Source organism: Engystomops pustulosus, chromosome 4, assembly GCF_040894005.1.
Source record: "Engystomops pustulosus chromosome 4, aEngPut4.maternal, whole genome shotgun sequence".
In the NCBI taxonomy this organism is placed as follows: Eukaryota; Metazoa; Chordata; class Amphibia; order Anura; family Leptodactylidae; genus Engystomops; species Engystomops pustulosus.
Genome location: NC_092414.1, coordinates 223849851 through 223865664, shown reverse-complemented (window position 1 = coordinate 223865664; position 15814 = coordinate 223849851). Strand labels below are relative to the sequence as shown.

The 15814-nt window shown below is 45.0% G+C and overlaps 1 protein-coding gene across 1 annotated transcript; it reads left to right on the top strand.

The window, feature by feature from the left end:
* Positions 1-13155: 13155 nt before the first annotated feature.
* On the top strand, positions 13156-14085 carry LOC140128800 (olfactory receptor 6B1-like). Its single transcript, XM_072150502.1, has one exon. The coding sequence runs from the start codon at positions 13156-13158 to the stop codon at positions 14083-14085; it is 930 nt and encodes a 309-aa protein (XP_072006603.1).
* Positions 14086-15814: the final 1729 nt, after the last annotated feature.

The window sequence follows — 15814 nt, the reverse complement described above, 5'->3', positions numbered from 1 at the left end:
GCCCTTTTTAGAGCTAATCCTCACGTCCCCGCTAGCCTAGCATAAACTTTATTGGCCTAATATGTTAATTTAATTAAGCGGCTACCGGGGCGTGGAGTAGCCGGACACGAGGCTACACGGCGCGGCTACTCCACGCCCCAGTAGCTGCTTTCCCCCGCCTACCCTGTGATCTTCGGCGCGCAGCTCCTGGCAGCTGCGCGCCCTCGTCCGAGAAGCCGGAGTTCTGCGCATGCGCAGTAACTCCGGCCAAGATGCACGATCTCGGGAACGAGGCCGGAGTTACTGCGCATGCGCAGAACTCCGGCTTCTCGGACGAGGGCCGAAGATCACAGGGTAGGCGGGGGAAAGCAGCTACTGGGGCGTGGAGTAGCCGCGCCGTGTAGCCTCGTGTACGGCTACTCCACGCCCCGGTAGCCGCTTAATTAAATTAACATATTAGGCCAATAAAGTTTATGCTAGGCTAGCGGGGACGTGAGGATTAGCTCTAAAAAGGGCTATCCTCACGTCCCATACATCCACCTACCACCCGATCTACCTTTATAGGTAGATTCGTGGTGGTAGGTGCCCTTTAAAGATAAAGATAAACAGATATTTACATGAGACAGAAAAGGAGGATAGATAGATATGAGATAGATAGATAGATATGAGATAGATAGGAGATAGATAGGAGATAAATAGATAGATAGGAGATAGATAGGAGATAGATAGATAGGAGATAGATAGATAGATATGAGATAGATAGGAGATAGATAGATAGGAGATAGATAGGAGATAGATAGATAGATAGATAGATAGGAGATAGATAGATAGATAGATAGGAGATAGATAGATAGATAGATAGATAGATAGATAGATAGATAGATAGGAGATAGATAGGAGATAGATAGGAGATAGATAGATAGATAGATAGATAGATAGATAGATAGATAGATAGATAGATAGATAGGTTCAGTGAAGAGGCAGCCCTCCTTGTAGTGGTGAAAGGGGTGAAGCGACGTTTCGGTGTACTGTTACACCTTTATCAAGCATAGTGTGAGTAACAAACATCCAACTATTTAAGGACCAACAGACCTGCTGATTGGTCAATGGTAAGTGACAGTAAAACACGCCCATCGGTTTGTAGGCCTCCTCCACGTCTCCTCCTACTCATTCATGAAAAACAAATTGTTTCTGCTTGGCCACCTGTTGTATCACGCGTGTTCAGTGCCAAACAGGAAGTGTATACTTTGACCTCCAGGAAACCGGAAGTGAGGTAATCGGCTTGGATAGTGCATGTGTATTGAAGGTATGGCGTTGATGGCGGCTTGTTTGTCACTGTTCTGTTTGATGTACACTGAATTACTGTCACTTACCATTGACCAATCAGCAGGTCTGTTGGTCCTTAAATAGTTGGCTGTTTGTTACTCACGCTATGCTTGATAAAGGTGTAACGGTACGCCGAAACGTCGCTTTTTATGGAATCAAGCCTCACCCCTTTCACCACTACAAGGAGTGCTGCCTCTTCCCTGAACCTATATTGGAGACCCTGGCCAAGGGATCACCGGCTTCTGCACCCACCGCTAGCTGTGCTGTTCTGGATCTTCTACTTTTTAGATAGAAATCCAAAAAACAGAGGCAGCACTCCAGATATTAAGTGAAAAATTGGAAGGGTTTATTCCAAAACCGGCGACGTTTCGGTGTTTATCACCTTTTTCAAGCAATGTGCAAATACAAATGGGCAAACTTATATACCCCCTGGTAGGAGGGTTCACAGATGTGACATCATAATCAAATGTGTGAATACAGAGTTAATTAGAATAGCAGCAGTGACGTAAGTAAAGTGCTAGTGCATTATAAATAGACATCAAATATACATTAGAATTCATACTATAATATCATGTGTATACAGTACTAGCAAGAATTGGAACTGATTACCCATGTCCGGCGTCTCCCTATCTCTATAATGGCGATAGTATACTTGTTCGCGTCTGTAAAACTCTACTGCGCATGACCGGAAGTCAACTGAGTATGCGCATGCGTAGAGAGTAGAGTGAAGTGAGAGGTGGCCATATTGGAAAAGGGAATCGCAACATTCATATATGAATAAACGACTGGCAAAATCGGGTCAGTAAATATACAGTACAGTACAGTACAGGCATTTCTGCCAAGCTTTTTCCAGTTCGGCCCGTAATGAGTGACTAGGTCCCTTAATTTATATATACCACTGCACACTGTTGTCTATAAGACATTTTAGTACATGTACTGTATATTTACTGACCCGATTTTGCCAGTCGTTTATTCATATATGAATGTTGCGATTCCCTTTTCCAATATGGCCACCTCTCACTTCACTCTACTCTCTACGCATGCGCATACTCAGTTGACTTCCGGTCATGCGCAGTAGAGTTTTACAGACGTGAACAAGTATACTATCGCCATTATAGAGATAGGGAGACGCCGGACATGGGTAATCAGTTCCAATTCTTGCTAGTACTGTATACACATGATATTATAGTATGAATTCTAATGTATATTTGATGTCTATTTATAATGCACTAGCACTTTACTTACGTCACTGCTGCTATTCTAATTAACTCTGTATTCACACATTTGATTATGATGTCACATCTGTGAACCCTCCTACCAGGGGGTATATAAGTTTGCCCATTTGTATTTGCACATTGCTTGAAAAAGGTGATAAACACCGAAACGTCGCCGGTTTTGGAATAAACCCTTCCAATTTTTCACTTAATATCTGGAGTGCTGCCTCTGTTTTTTGGATTTCTATATGAGTAAGTCTTTTACCAGGACTATAGAGCCTTTGCACCCCCCCCCCTTTTTTAGGGGTTTTTTTACATTGTGCTGCTGTGGATTTTTTTCGTCTACTTTTTAGATAGATAGGAGATAGATAGATATTTCGGGAAAGGCAGCAGGGTGTTCTTTGTTCTAGAGATGTGACATTTTGGAGTCCACCTTTTCAAGCATACAAAATAGTGACCAGCATTGGCATATATAAAGACCAACCCACATTCTGATTGGTCAGTCACAAGATCGTGCAATAAACATGAACATATAGTATAATATATAAAGAACTTCAGTTTTACATTGATAATTATTCTATAAAAACAAAAGTACAAGTGCAAAATATAAAGTGCAGTGCATGTTAAAATCAATCGATGCTCCATCTTGGTCTCATTAGTTTCATTCATCTGATGTGTGTAACATTCGTTGTTCTCCGAAAAAAACAGAAGTAGAGTGTTTCCCACTATGGAGGACGATTGCCGTCGAGAGAAAAGCTGGCTCATGCGCACAGCAAGTTCCAGAGATGTGGCGGCCATATTGGATAAGGGAATATGGAGCAATGTAAATATAATAGGTCTTTTTCCTTGCCGAGTGTCGTAAACACACTATATTATCCGGATCAAGCATAGTGTGATGTAATAGGACTCGCAGAGCACTGTATGACCGCGAATTGGCAGTCTCCCCGTGTTTCAACCATTAGCCGACTCAGAGGGTATCTTCATGTGTAGCACAAAATATGTTCAGAGACGCATGGGTCCCACCAAAATCTTAGAAGACAAAAGAAAAAAAATGGCATTATGGTAAGTATCGCTGGAGGGGGGAGTTCTCCCCTAATAACATGTACTTTATACTTTAGAGGATCAACAAAATGGCAATGCAAAATTCACAGGTCATACAGCTGCTTCAATAACACAACGCTCTATGTTATGGTACTCAAATTGAATTCAATATTCAGACCATCAGGTTGTAGAGTTTGTAGGCGATGGATTCTCTATTCCCTCCTCTCCTGGGTGGATGGATAAGGTCCATGAGTTGGAATTTCAAATGTCATTCTTCAAGGCCTTTGTCTGTGAAATGTCTGCTGACTGGTAAATCCAGTCTGCACTTATGGATTGTATAATGATTGTCACAGGTGCTCCCGCGATCCCTGTCTCATATTATAGGCGCACCCATGTCCCTCCATGTGCCCCTGGAGTCCGGTGGTGCTCACCTCCTCTGGCTCCTGCGGTGGTCTCTGCTGCTCCCGCGGCTCCGTGTGCACGTCCCTGTCTCCTCGCAAGGATTTGCAGGGCCAGCGCCCCGATAATTGGTGCTGGCCTGACATAAATTCCTGCCCCTTGCTGTGACCCTTGCTTTAAGCCATCCCCTATGTATCCTACGTTCCTGTGTATACTGTGTTCCTGTGTATCCTGTGTTCCCGCGTGCCAGTCCGTTTCTGTATTCCTGATCCATGTGCCAGTCCGTTCCTATGTTCCTGATCCATGTGCCAGTCCATTCCTATGTTCCTGATCCATGTGCCAGTCCGTTCCTATGTTCCTGATCCATGTGCCAGTCCATTCCTGTGTTCCTGATCCATGTGCCAGCTCCTGTGATTCCTGACGTGAGTCCTAGTGTGCATGTCTGTGCTGTTTTCCCGCTGTCACTCCGGGTACAGAGTGTCTCCTGCATTACTACCTTGGCAGCCACTGCGGGCTAGTCACACCTGTGGAATGACCTGGTGGTACCCTGCCGCAGCAAGACCATCCCGCTTTGTGGCGGGCTCTGGTGAAGACCAGGTGCCACTTAGACTCTGGTCCCAGGTGACGGCTTGTACCATCTCCCGCGGTGGTCCAGAGGGTCCACAGACTCAAAGCCCTGACACCAATAATGTGTAAATCTCATTTTGAAATCAAGGGTAGTTTCCTCAATGTATACGAAGTTACATGGGTAGGTTAGTTTATAAACTACAAAATCACTAATGCAATCCAGATAATGTTTTATCTGATATTGTGCTTAAATGTATTACCCCTGATTGCATGGGAACAATTCACACAAAAGTGACAAAGAAAACTTCCTGTCCTTTGAATGCCACTTATGGTTTTCTGTGTATATTTTTTAGGGGAACCACATAAGATTTTTCCAAGCGGTCTTTAATGTTTTTTGAACGCTGAAACGAAAACTGTGGGGGATTGCTATATTCAGGAAATCCAGGGGGTTCACTGGCCAAAATCCGCCAATGTTTCCTTATTATTGTTGAGATTCTGTCGCTTTTATCATTGAATGTAGAAAGAAATGGAATTCTGGTCTAGATTCCGTTTTTGTTGCAGGGACCAGTAACTCTTGTCTACTTTTTTCATGTGAAATGGTCAAATTCTTTTTGATCACTTTTTCTGGATAGCCCCTACATCAAAATGTAGGGGCCATTTTTCCCACATTATTTTGATACATGTCATTGTCAATGGATATCCTTTTAACCCTTGAAAATTGGCAGAGGGGTAATGAATTTACCATGGGGTGAGGATGGCTACTCTCATATCAAAGGATAGTGTTTCTGTAGGATGGTGTGGTATAGAGGTCAATACTAAAACCCTGGTCAGTACATATGACTTGCACGTCTAGAAACTGTACTGTTTCCATAGAATAAACTTTGATGGGTCAATATTGTTGATGAACTCATGGAATTGAAAAAGTCCCTGGAGGGGGGCGGTCCAAAGTAGGAACACGTCGTCAATGTATCTCCACCACCTCAGAACGTGTTGGAAGTGGTGAGATACATAGATCTACTCCTCCTCCAGGGAGTCATGCTGGCACCCATCGGGATCCCTTTTAACTAAACAAAAAAGTCATTACCAAAAAGAAAATAGTTGTTATACAGTACAAGGTCTAACAATTTCATTTTAAACAAAATTTCCCATTCCTTGTACTGAGATTTTCGTAAACATTTTTTCACAACACTCATTGCTGATAGAGGTATACAAAGATAGAACATCGAAAGAGACCAGAATCAGGTTAAAGAAATTTTCAATTACAGTACTGATAAAGGTTCTGCATCACCGAAATGTTGCTACATGGAATAAAGACACCCAGGTTTTTTACCTTATTTTGGAGCACTATTCCCTATTCCTGGAATTATCTACTTAGATAAATAGATGGGTAGGAGAGATAATAGATAAATAGTTATAGGTGACATATGCAAATAAAACAAGACAATACAGAGCAATAACAGAAACAATAGATGTGAAAACCCTGCATGCAAAGGCTTACAGTCTATGAGGATGAGGGGGTGACACAAGAGCTTACAGTCTATGAGGATGAGGGGGGGACACAAGAGCTTACAGTCTATGAGGATGAGGGGGGGACACAAGAGCTTACAGTCTATGAGGATGAGGGGGTGACACAAGAGCTTACAGTCTATGAGGATGAGGGGGTGACACAAGAGCTTACAGTCTATGAGGATGAGGAGGTGACACAAGAGCTTACAGTCTATGAGGATGAGGGGGTGACACAAGAGCTTACAGTCTATGAGGATGAGGGGGTGACACAAGAGCTTACAGTCTATGAGGATGAGGGGGGGCACAAGAGCTTACAGTCTATGAGGATGAGGGGTGACACAAGAGCTTACAGTCTATGAGGATGAGGGGGTGACACAAGAGCTTACAGTCTATGAGGATGAGGGGGGGACACAAGAGCTTACAGTCTATGAGGATGAGGGGGGGACACAAGAGCTTACAGTCTATGAGGATGAGGGGTGACACAAGAGCTTACAGTCTATGAGGATGAGGAGGTGACACAAGAACTTACAGTCTATGAGGATGAGGGGGTGACACAAGAGCTTACAGTCTATGAGGATGAGGGGGTGACACAAGAGCTTACAGTCTATGAGGATGAGGGGGGGACACAAGAGCTTACAGTCTATGAGGATGAGGGGTGACACAAGAGCTTACAGTCTATGAGGATGAGAGGTAACGCAAGAGCTTACAGTCTATGAGCATGAGGGGTGACACAAGAGCTTACAGTCTATGAAGATGAGGGGGTGACACAAGAACTTACAGTCTATAAGGATGAGGGGAGGACACAAGAGCTTACAGTCTATGAGGATGAGGGGGGGAAACAAGAGCTTACAGTCTATGAGGATGAGGGGGTGACACAAGAGCTTACAGTCTATGAGGATGAGGGGGTGCCACAGGAGCTTACAGTCTATGAGGATGAAGGAATAACTTGTACATTGGTCAAGCCATTCTTTAAGGGAAAGAATAATTAAATAAATAGATTAATAATTCTGAATAAACCAGTTGTCAGAGTTCTGGGTTGGTGGACCCTCTGGAACACCTTGGGAGAGGGTACTAGCCGACACCTTGGACCGGAATCTAAGTGGCACCTGGTCTTTACCAGAGCCTGCCAGCAAAACCAGCTCGTTCAGGGTAAAGGTACAGCAGGCAGTCTTGTAATAGAGTACAGGCACGTAATCAAGGCAGGTGGCAGAGATGCAAGGTCAAAGTTCAAGTCCGTGGTCAGCAACAGAAGATCAGCAGATACAGGAATAAGGAACAGGATAGGAACAAGCACAGGGTACAGGAAGCTTTCTCTTCTCAACTTATAGCTCAAAGATCCTTCAGGGAATCCTGTGAAAAGCCTGACTTTAAGGAAGAACCGCTTACCTCTCACGGTTTTCATGTCCAGCACCTCCTTAACTTCATATACATCTGGGGAACCAGCCTCAGGAGGAGGAGATTGCTGAGAGAAGCGGTTCAAGACATCAGGCTTCAGGAGAGAGACATAGAAGGAGTCCAGGAAGTGCATCAATGGAGATAGGCAAAGTTTGTAGGCCACAGAGTCTTCAAAGGGATTGAGGAAGCGGGGGTCAAACTTGTAGCTTAGTATCTTTAGCCATACATATCAGGAAGACAACCGTATCTTGTCACATGGAGAGAAGACAGGGGACAGACACCGCTTCTTTTCAGCCTGAGTCTCGGTGCGATCTGTGGCACGGAGAAGAGCCTGAAAGGTCTGGTCCCAAATTGACTTGAGGTCCTGCTCCAGATTCTCTACCGCCTGGACATAAGAAAGAGAAAATAGTGGAAGAGGAGGAGGAGGGATTCGTCCATAGACCACAAAGAATGGAGTTGCACCAGCAGACCCAGAGTCCAAGGAGTTATAGGAGAACTCAGCCCAAGGAAGCAAATCAGCCCAGTTATCTTGACGGACATAAACAAAGTGGCGGAGGTAACAGCCCAAAGTCTGATTCACCCTTTATACCTGATTGTTCGACTGAGGGTGGTAAGCAGAAGAAAAGTCCAGATTAACTTGCAGCTGGTTATACAAGGAACGCCAGAACTTGGACATAAACTGGAACCCTCAGTTTGACACAGTGTGCAGCAGAAGTCCATGTAGCCGGAAGATATGTTTGAAAACCAAACTGACAATCTGTGGAGAAGATGGGAGACCTGGAAGGGGAACAAAATGGGACACCTTGGAAAACCGGTCTGTTATCACCCAGATGACAGCATTGCCAGAGGCAGATCAGTAATAAAGTCCATAGCCACGTGAGATAATCGGCAATGGAAGTAACAGTCCAGTCGGTTTGAAAAGAGAGGCTTTCTTACAGGCACAGGATCAGCAGGATCCCACAAAATCCAGGACATCTTTGACTAGATGGGGCCACCAGTAGTAGCGGGATGTGAGGGCCATGGAACGTTGCATCCCTGGGTGGCCTGCCAAACACGAAGAATGTCCCCAAGACAGAATCCTCTTCTGGAGAGCAAGTCTGACCTATGTCTTGCGAAGAGGAAGCTGCCGAAGATCCACCGGAGCTGCAACAAGAAAGTTGATCAGGAGAGATCAGGAAAGCCGTGGGACTGGCTCCTCTCCAACAACATCCGAAGAACGGGACAGTGCATCAGCCTTGATAATATTGACCACAGGATGGATCAGCAGGTTGAAGCAAGAGAAAAACAGCGACCAATGGGCTTGCCTGGGATTCAGGCACTGGGCTGTCTAAAGATACAAGAGGTTTTTGTGGTCAGTGTACACACACACGAAATGGAGAGCTCCCTCCAGTAGATACCACCATTCCTCCAGAGCAAGTTTGATTGCTAACAGTTCTCCGTCACCAATAGAATAATTTCTCTCCACGGGAGAAAAAGTCCAGAAGAGAAGTCGCATTTGAGAGTTTGGCCCTTAGGCCCTTTCTGGGTGAGCATAGCTTCAGCTCCTATGGAGGATGCATCCACCTCAAGATGAAAGGGTTTTTCTGTGTCAGGACTAGTGAGAACATGGCCGCGGAAAAAGCAGACTTCTACTTGGAGAACGCCTCTTCAGCTGCAGAGGACCAGGCATAGGGATTGGCACCTTTCTTAGTAAGTGCCACAATAGGAGCCATCAGAGTGGAAAAATTCGGAATAAACTGCAGATAATCGTTTGCAAACTGCTCTTCTCTAATATTAGTTTGAAAAACCCAGGAACCTCTGTGTGGCTCGTAGACCTTTTGGGCATGCCCACTGTAGAACTGCAAACAGCTTATCAGGATCCATCTGGAGGCCTCTGTTGGAATTTATATAGCAAAGGAATGGAAGGCTGTGCTGGTGAAACTGACAGCGTAGCTTAGCATATAGACGGTTGGCAGAAACTCGGCCACGAACTTGACGTACATGTGACTGATGGGTCTCGAGGTCAGAGAAAGAGAGAAGACCAAGATATCATCAAGTTAAACCATGACACAGGAGTACAGAAGATCCCTGTAAATGGCATTCACAAACTCCTGTAAGACAGCAGGAGGATTACATTGTCCAAATGGCATCACTAGATATTCAAAGGGGCCATTACGGGTGTTAAACGCCGTCTTCCAGTCATCACCCTTGCGTATCCGGATGAAATTATAAGCATCACAGAGGTTCAACTTAGAAAACACCCTGGAACCATGCAGCCGATCAAAGAGTTCTGTTATCAACGGCAGGGGTAGCGTATTTTAACCGTGACCTTGTTTAGCCTGCAAAAGTATATGCAGGGATGCAAGGAGCCGTCCTTCTTGGTGACAAAGAAGAATCCTGTGCCAGCCGGAGAGGACAGCTCATGTATGAAACCTCTTTGCAGGTTCTCTTTGATGTACTTGGACATGGCAGCCGTCTCAGGGACAGAGAGAAGATAGACACGGCCTCTAGGGGGCTAGGTTCCAGGCAGCATGTCCACAGGGCAAAGTCTCTGCCGGTTTTTGGGAAAGAACATCTGCAAAGTCCCGTTAGCATGCTGGCAGACCCTCCAGAGACTTGGGAGACACAGAAGAAGTCAGGACGTGTAGAGGTGTCACCATGCAGCGTTACTGGCATTCTGATCCCCAACACAAGACCTCCCCAGTCTTCCAGCCATGGAAGACCCAGGAGAAGAGATGATGCGTGGAGCATGGCAAAACATAGAAGAACGGTCTTTCTTTGTGAAGAGCTCCAATTTGAAAAGAAACCGGTTTAGTGTGGTACCGGACTAGATCGGACAAGATTTGTCCATTGACTGAAGATATGGATAGGATATTCTTGACCAGAGCAGCATCCACAAAGTTCCCCACCTAACCAGAGTCCAAGAAGCTGAGACTTGCACAGGAGTGAGGTTACCGACACTGAGGAATGCAGGAACTGTCAGTGGCAGAGAAACTGTATTCAAGCCTAGGGATGTTTGTCCCAGGAGCCCTAGGTGCTGGCGTCTCCTGGACGTGGAGGGACAGACAGGACAAGCCCCAATGAAGTGCTTGGGACCGGCACAGTACAAGTAGAGGTTCTCCTGACAATGCCTGGAATGATCATTGATGGTGAGTCCAGCTCTGTCGACTTGCATAGGCTCCACTTCTGACTGTGCGTCGGGAGGCTGGAGTGGCCTTTGGGAAACCAGAGCTAAATGAGGTGGATGTGGAAGTCAGGCCTGTGGTTGCTTGTGATACAACTCTTCAGCATTCTTCATGAACCGCACATCTATCCGAGTGGCCAGGGTGATGAGACCACTCAGAGTAGCCGGCAGGCCACGGACAGCCAATGCGTCTTTGACCTGAGAGGACAGTCCCTTTTTGAATGTTGCGGACAGGGACGTGCCATTCTAGGAGAGCTTGGAAGCCAGGGTACGGAACTTGGCAGCGTATACGCCTACGGACGAGTCCCCTTGACATAGTTCAGCAGTCACATTTTAGCTGAGAAGGCTTGCGCGGGTTCCTGGAATATGGATTGGAATTCAGCCAGGAATGCAATATGGGTAGCTGTGATTAGATCTCTTCTGTCCTATAGAGGGGTAGCCCAGGACAGAGCTTTCCTGGAAAGTAAACTAACAATGAATGCCACCTTGGAGCATTCGGTGACAAACTGAGATGGCATCAGTTCTATGTGCAGCGAGCACTGTGTAACAAAGCCCCTGCCATCATACTTGTCAGGCTTAGAGAGTCTGAACCTTGGTTCTGGCACTGGTAGACAAGCTGGAATAACGGGAGAGGTCGCAGGAACTGCCGCAGGAGTAGTCGCTGGAGCCAGATGTTGGTGTACAGAGGTAAACAGCTGCTGCAGTGCGGTGGTGACTTGACCAAGTAGTTCTTATGATCCTCCACCTCATGGACAGGAGTGTGTCAGTAATGTTATCAGGGGTTATGACCCTCCACCTCATGGACAGGAGCCCTGTCAGTAATGTTATCAGGGGTTATGACCCTCCACCTCATGGACAGGAGCCCTGTCAGTAATGTTATCAGGGGTTATGACCCTCCACCTCATGGACAGGAGCCCTGTCAGTAATGTTATCAGGGGTTATGACCCTCCACCTCATGGACAGGAGCCCTGTCAGTAATGTTATCAGGGGTTATGACCCTCCACCTCATGGACAGGAGCCCTGTCAGTAATGTTATCAGGGGTTATGACCCTCCACCTCATGGACAGGAGCCCTGTCAGTAATGTTATCAGGGGTTATGACCCTCCACCTCATGGACAGGAGCCCTGCCAGTAACATTATCAGGGGTTATGACCCTCCACCTCATGGACAGGAGCCCTGTCAGTAATGTTATCAGGGGTTATGACCCTCCACCTCATGGACAGGAGCCCTGCCAGTAACATTATCAGGGGTTATGACCCTCCACCTCATGGACAGGAGCCCTGTCAGTAATGTTATCAGGGGTTATGACCCTCCACCTCATGGACAGGAGCCCTGTCAGTAATGTTATCAGGGGTTATGACCCTCCACCTCATGGACAGGAGCCCTGCCAGTAACATTATCAGGGGTTATGACCCTCCACATCATGGACAGGAGCCCTGCCAGTAACATTATCAGGGGTTATGACCCTCCACCTCATGGACAGGAGCCCTGCCAGTAACATTATCAGGGGTTATGACCCTCCACCTCATGGACAGTAGCCCTACCAGTAACATTATCAGGGGTTATGACCTTCTACACCTACTATAGTAAGTTATTGAACCACTTCGAAGGAGACAAAATTGAAGGAGAAACGGACGCATTTGTCAAAAAAGAAGGTGCAGTTTCACCACGATAACAAACCAGCACATTCATCTGGAGTTGTTGCCGCATAACTGCATGAATTGTGTTATGAATTGCAGCCGCACCCCCCGTATTCGCCCGATCTGGCTCCCTGGAACTTTTTCTTGTTCCCTCACACGAAGAAATGGCTCGTGGGAAAAAAATTTCGCTCAAACGAGGAAGTCATTGTTGAGAAAGAGGTGCATTTTGGCGAGTTCAACACATCCTATTTTGTGGAGGGGTTAAAAAATGGCAGGAATGTTGGGAGAAGTGTATCTTTCTAAAAGGGGACTATGTTGAAAAAAAAATAAAAATTTGAAAAAATGGTGTCTTCATTTCTAACATAGGAACTTATTGAACCGCCCTCGTATATCTTTAAAACTAGAAGCTTGTGTGGTATAGTGGCAAGAGGTATAACGTCTACAGTTTCTTATTTCCCGGGATTACATCTTTCTTTATTTCTGTCCTCCAATAATTACAGAAAATATCTTGAGAGTTGATGTGATTACAACCTTAGGGGAAATTATCTCTAGATGTCTATTTCTTTCGGGTATTCCAGCTCAGATAAAAGTAGGACACGATGTTCTAAATTATTTTTATTTTCCGAAGATACTGGATATTTCCTATATTTCACAGTGGCAGAAGTCTCCTTAGATGCCGGACTGTGATGTAAGATCTCTGGACTGCGATGTAAGATCTCTGGACTGTGATGTAAGATCTCTGGACTGTGATGTAAGATCTCTGGAATAGGTAGGTCTTGAAGAAAAGTTATCTCTGTTTACAAGCTTCAGTATCTATGTAGGACAGAGTAGGTGAGGTTTGTCCGTGGATCATCAAGCTGGTTCATCGATGTGTCCTCATCGTAACACTTTACAAAACACCTTCTCAAAACTCGTAGAGACAAAGATGCTGGAGATCAACTCTACAACTGTCACTGAGTTTCTTATTCTGGGATTCCCGAATCTTATTGATTACAAGTTGCCTTTCTTCTCTATTGTTCTTCTCATGTATTCCATGACGATATGTGAGAACATCTTGATCATTGTACTGGTGTCCACCAGCCAACGTCTCCGCTCTCCCATGTATTTCTTCCTGGGACATTTGGCCCTGTCAGACATAGTCCTTGTCACAACTATTGTCCCTAAGATGCTGGTGGTTATCATCAGGGAAGGGAGCGCTATACCTTATGTTGGGTGTTTAGCCCAGTTTTATATTTATGGGGGAACCGTCTGTGCCGAGTGTTTTTTGCTGACGGCCATGTCCTATGACCGGTACTTGGCCATCTGTAAACCTCTACATTACACATCGATTATGAGCGTCAAGCTGAAATACAGCCTGGTCTTCTCGTCTTGGCTAGTCAGTTTCATGTTAGTGCTTATAACACTTGTGCTATTATGCGACTTAGTGTTCTGTGGGCCGAATGTTATCAATCATTTCTTTTGTGACTTTTCCCCTATATTAGAACTTTCTTGCTCAGACACAACAGGAGTGAGTATAGACATGATTGTCCTCTCGGTTCCATTGATTCTGCTGCCTTTCTTGTTTATCATCATCTCATATGTCTCTATTTTTATCACCATTTTTGGAATTTCCTCCACATCTGGTCGGCAGAAAACCTTCTCTACTTGTACCTCCCACTTGGTCGTGGTCTCTACCTACTATGGCTCCATGCTCATCATCTACATGGTCCCTTACAGTGGACATTCATTGACGGCTAACAAGTTTATTTCCCTTGTCTACATCATCTTAACTCCTCTGCTTAACCCTATCATTTACAGTCTGAGAAACAGAGAGATTCAATCTGCGGTGATGAAATATATGAAGGTCTGTGTTTGAATATAAGTGTCAGAGACTTATTTGTGCATAGTCAAGGAAATAACTTAATGTCAGGAAATAATAGTCTCAGTGCTTGTTGGTTCCATGATGTCTCCATTAATATATCAGATCTTGTTAGCACAATCCAACTACTTTCATAATCATTAGAATTTTAAAAGCCTCCCATCAACTGAAGTGAATGAATTATGCAAAACCATTGAGTGCAGGGACTCCTTATTATGTAAAACCAGTGAGTGCAGGGACTCCCTATTATGTAAAACCAGTGAGTGCAGGGACTCCTTATTATGCAAAACCAGTGAGTGCAGGGACTCCTTATTATGCAAAACCAGTGAGTGCAGGGACTCCCTATTATGTAAAACCAGTGAGTGCAGGGACTCCTTATTATGCAAAACCAGTGAGTGCAGGGACTCCTTATTATGTAAAACCAGTGAGTGCACAGACTCCTTATTATGCAAAACCAGTGAGTGCAGGGACTCCTTATTATACAAAACCAGTGAGTGCAGGGACTCCTTATTATGCAAAACCAGTGAGTGCAGGGACTCCTTATTTTGCAAAACCAGTGAGTGCAGGGACTCCTTATTATGCAAAACTGGTGAGTGCACGGACTCCTTATTATGTAAAACCAGTGAGTGCAGGGACTCCTTTTTATGCAAAACCAGTGAGTGCAGGGACTCCTTATTATACAAAACCAGTGTGTGCAGGGACTCCTTATTATGCAAAACCAGTGAGTGCAGGGACTCCTTCAGCTGCACCGGAGTCCCAGCACTGAAACATGATGGGCATTAGACCAGACAGTCACATGGGGTTTTTTTTAGGAAAAGAGTTGGGGTGCAGTCACTTGTTCGGCTTGTATTGGAATAGGCTTGTGCCAATCACATTTGCATTTCCACTGAAAAAAGCATTTGAGTATAAACTGTACCACTTGTACACAATGCTAAATATTTGGTGCATGTAACCAATCACAAGCTTTTCAATGGTAACACAGATGCAATTAGCACAAGCCGCTGTCCATTCCGGTTTCACTGCGTTTTAAAAAGTGGACCGTGTGACCACCCCCTCCTGCTCTATGCACAAGAGATTTATCATGGTCAATAGTTGAACGTCTTTCATATGTTATAAAAAAACACATTGGTGCACATTTACTTACCCGGTTCAGTCGCGATTCCGCGGTGCGTTGTCCGACGAGGATTCGGGTCTGTGACGATTCACTAAGATCGTGCGCCCGAGTTCCTGCATCCGTTGCTTCTGCGCCGAGGTCACTTTCTTCTTCCTGGTTCATGTGAGTTCTTGATCTTGCGCCAAAATTCCATTTTTAAATCCCGCAGTTTGTCCGAAACCGTCGGGTCGTGCGCCAAAAACCCGGGGCAATTCAGGGCAAATATTTGGAAATATTTGGGAACCCCGACGAAAGTGCAGTGTTCGGACCCTTAGTAAATGAGCCTCATTGTTGTAAATGCAGATAGAGATTTATCTTTTGATCCAACAAATCCCTAAATTTTTGCCGTGTAAATAACAGAGAATGTTTTAATTAGTTTTTTTGTTTAGAAGTGAAATTGAAGTGGCCTTACAACAAGATGATAATAACATATTTTCATTTTCAAAAAAACCCTCCTTTATTTTTTATTGTTTAGTATTAAAGTATCACCAAGATGAAGGATTGTACACCAAGCACACTGACATACTGGTGTGGATATACCCTCTTGCTTTTTTAGAAAAATAAAATGCTTTT

Bases quoted from the DNA above. Each gene is read 5' to 3' on its own strand.
- LOC140128800 (XM_072150502.1), top strand. From the start codon at position 13,156: ATGCTGGAGATCAACTCTACAACTGTCACTGAGTTTCTTATTCTGGGA.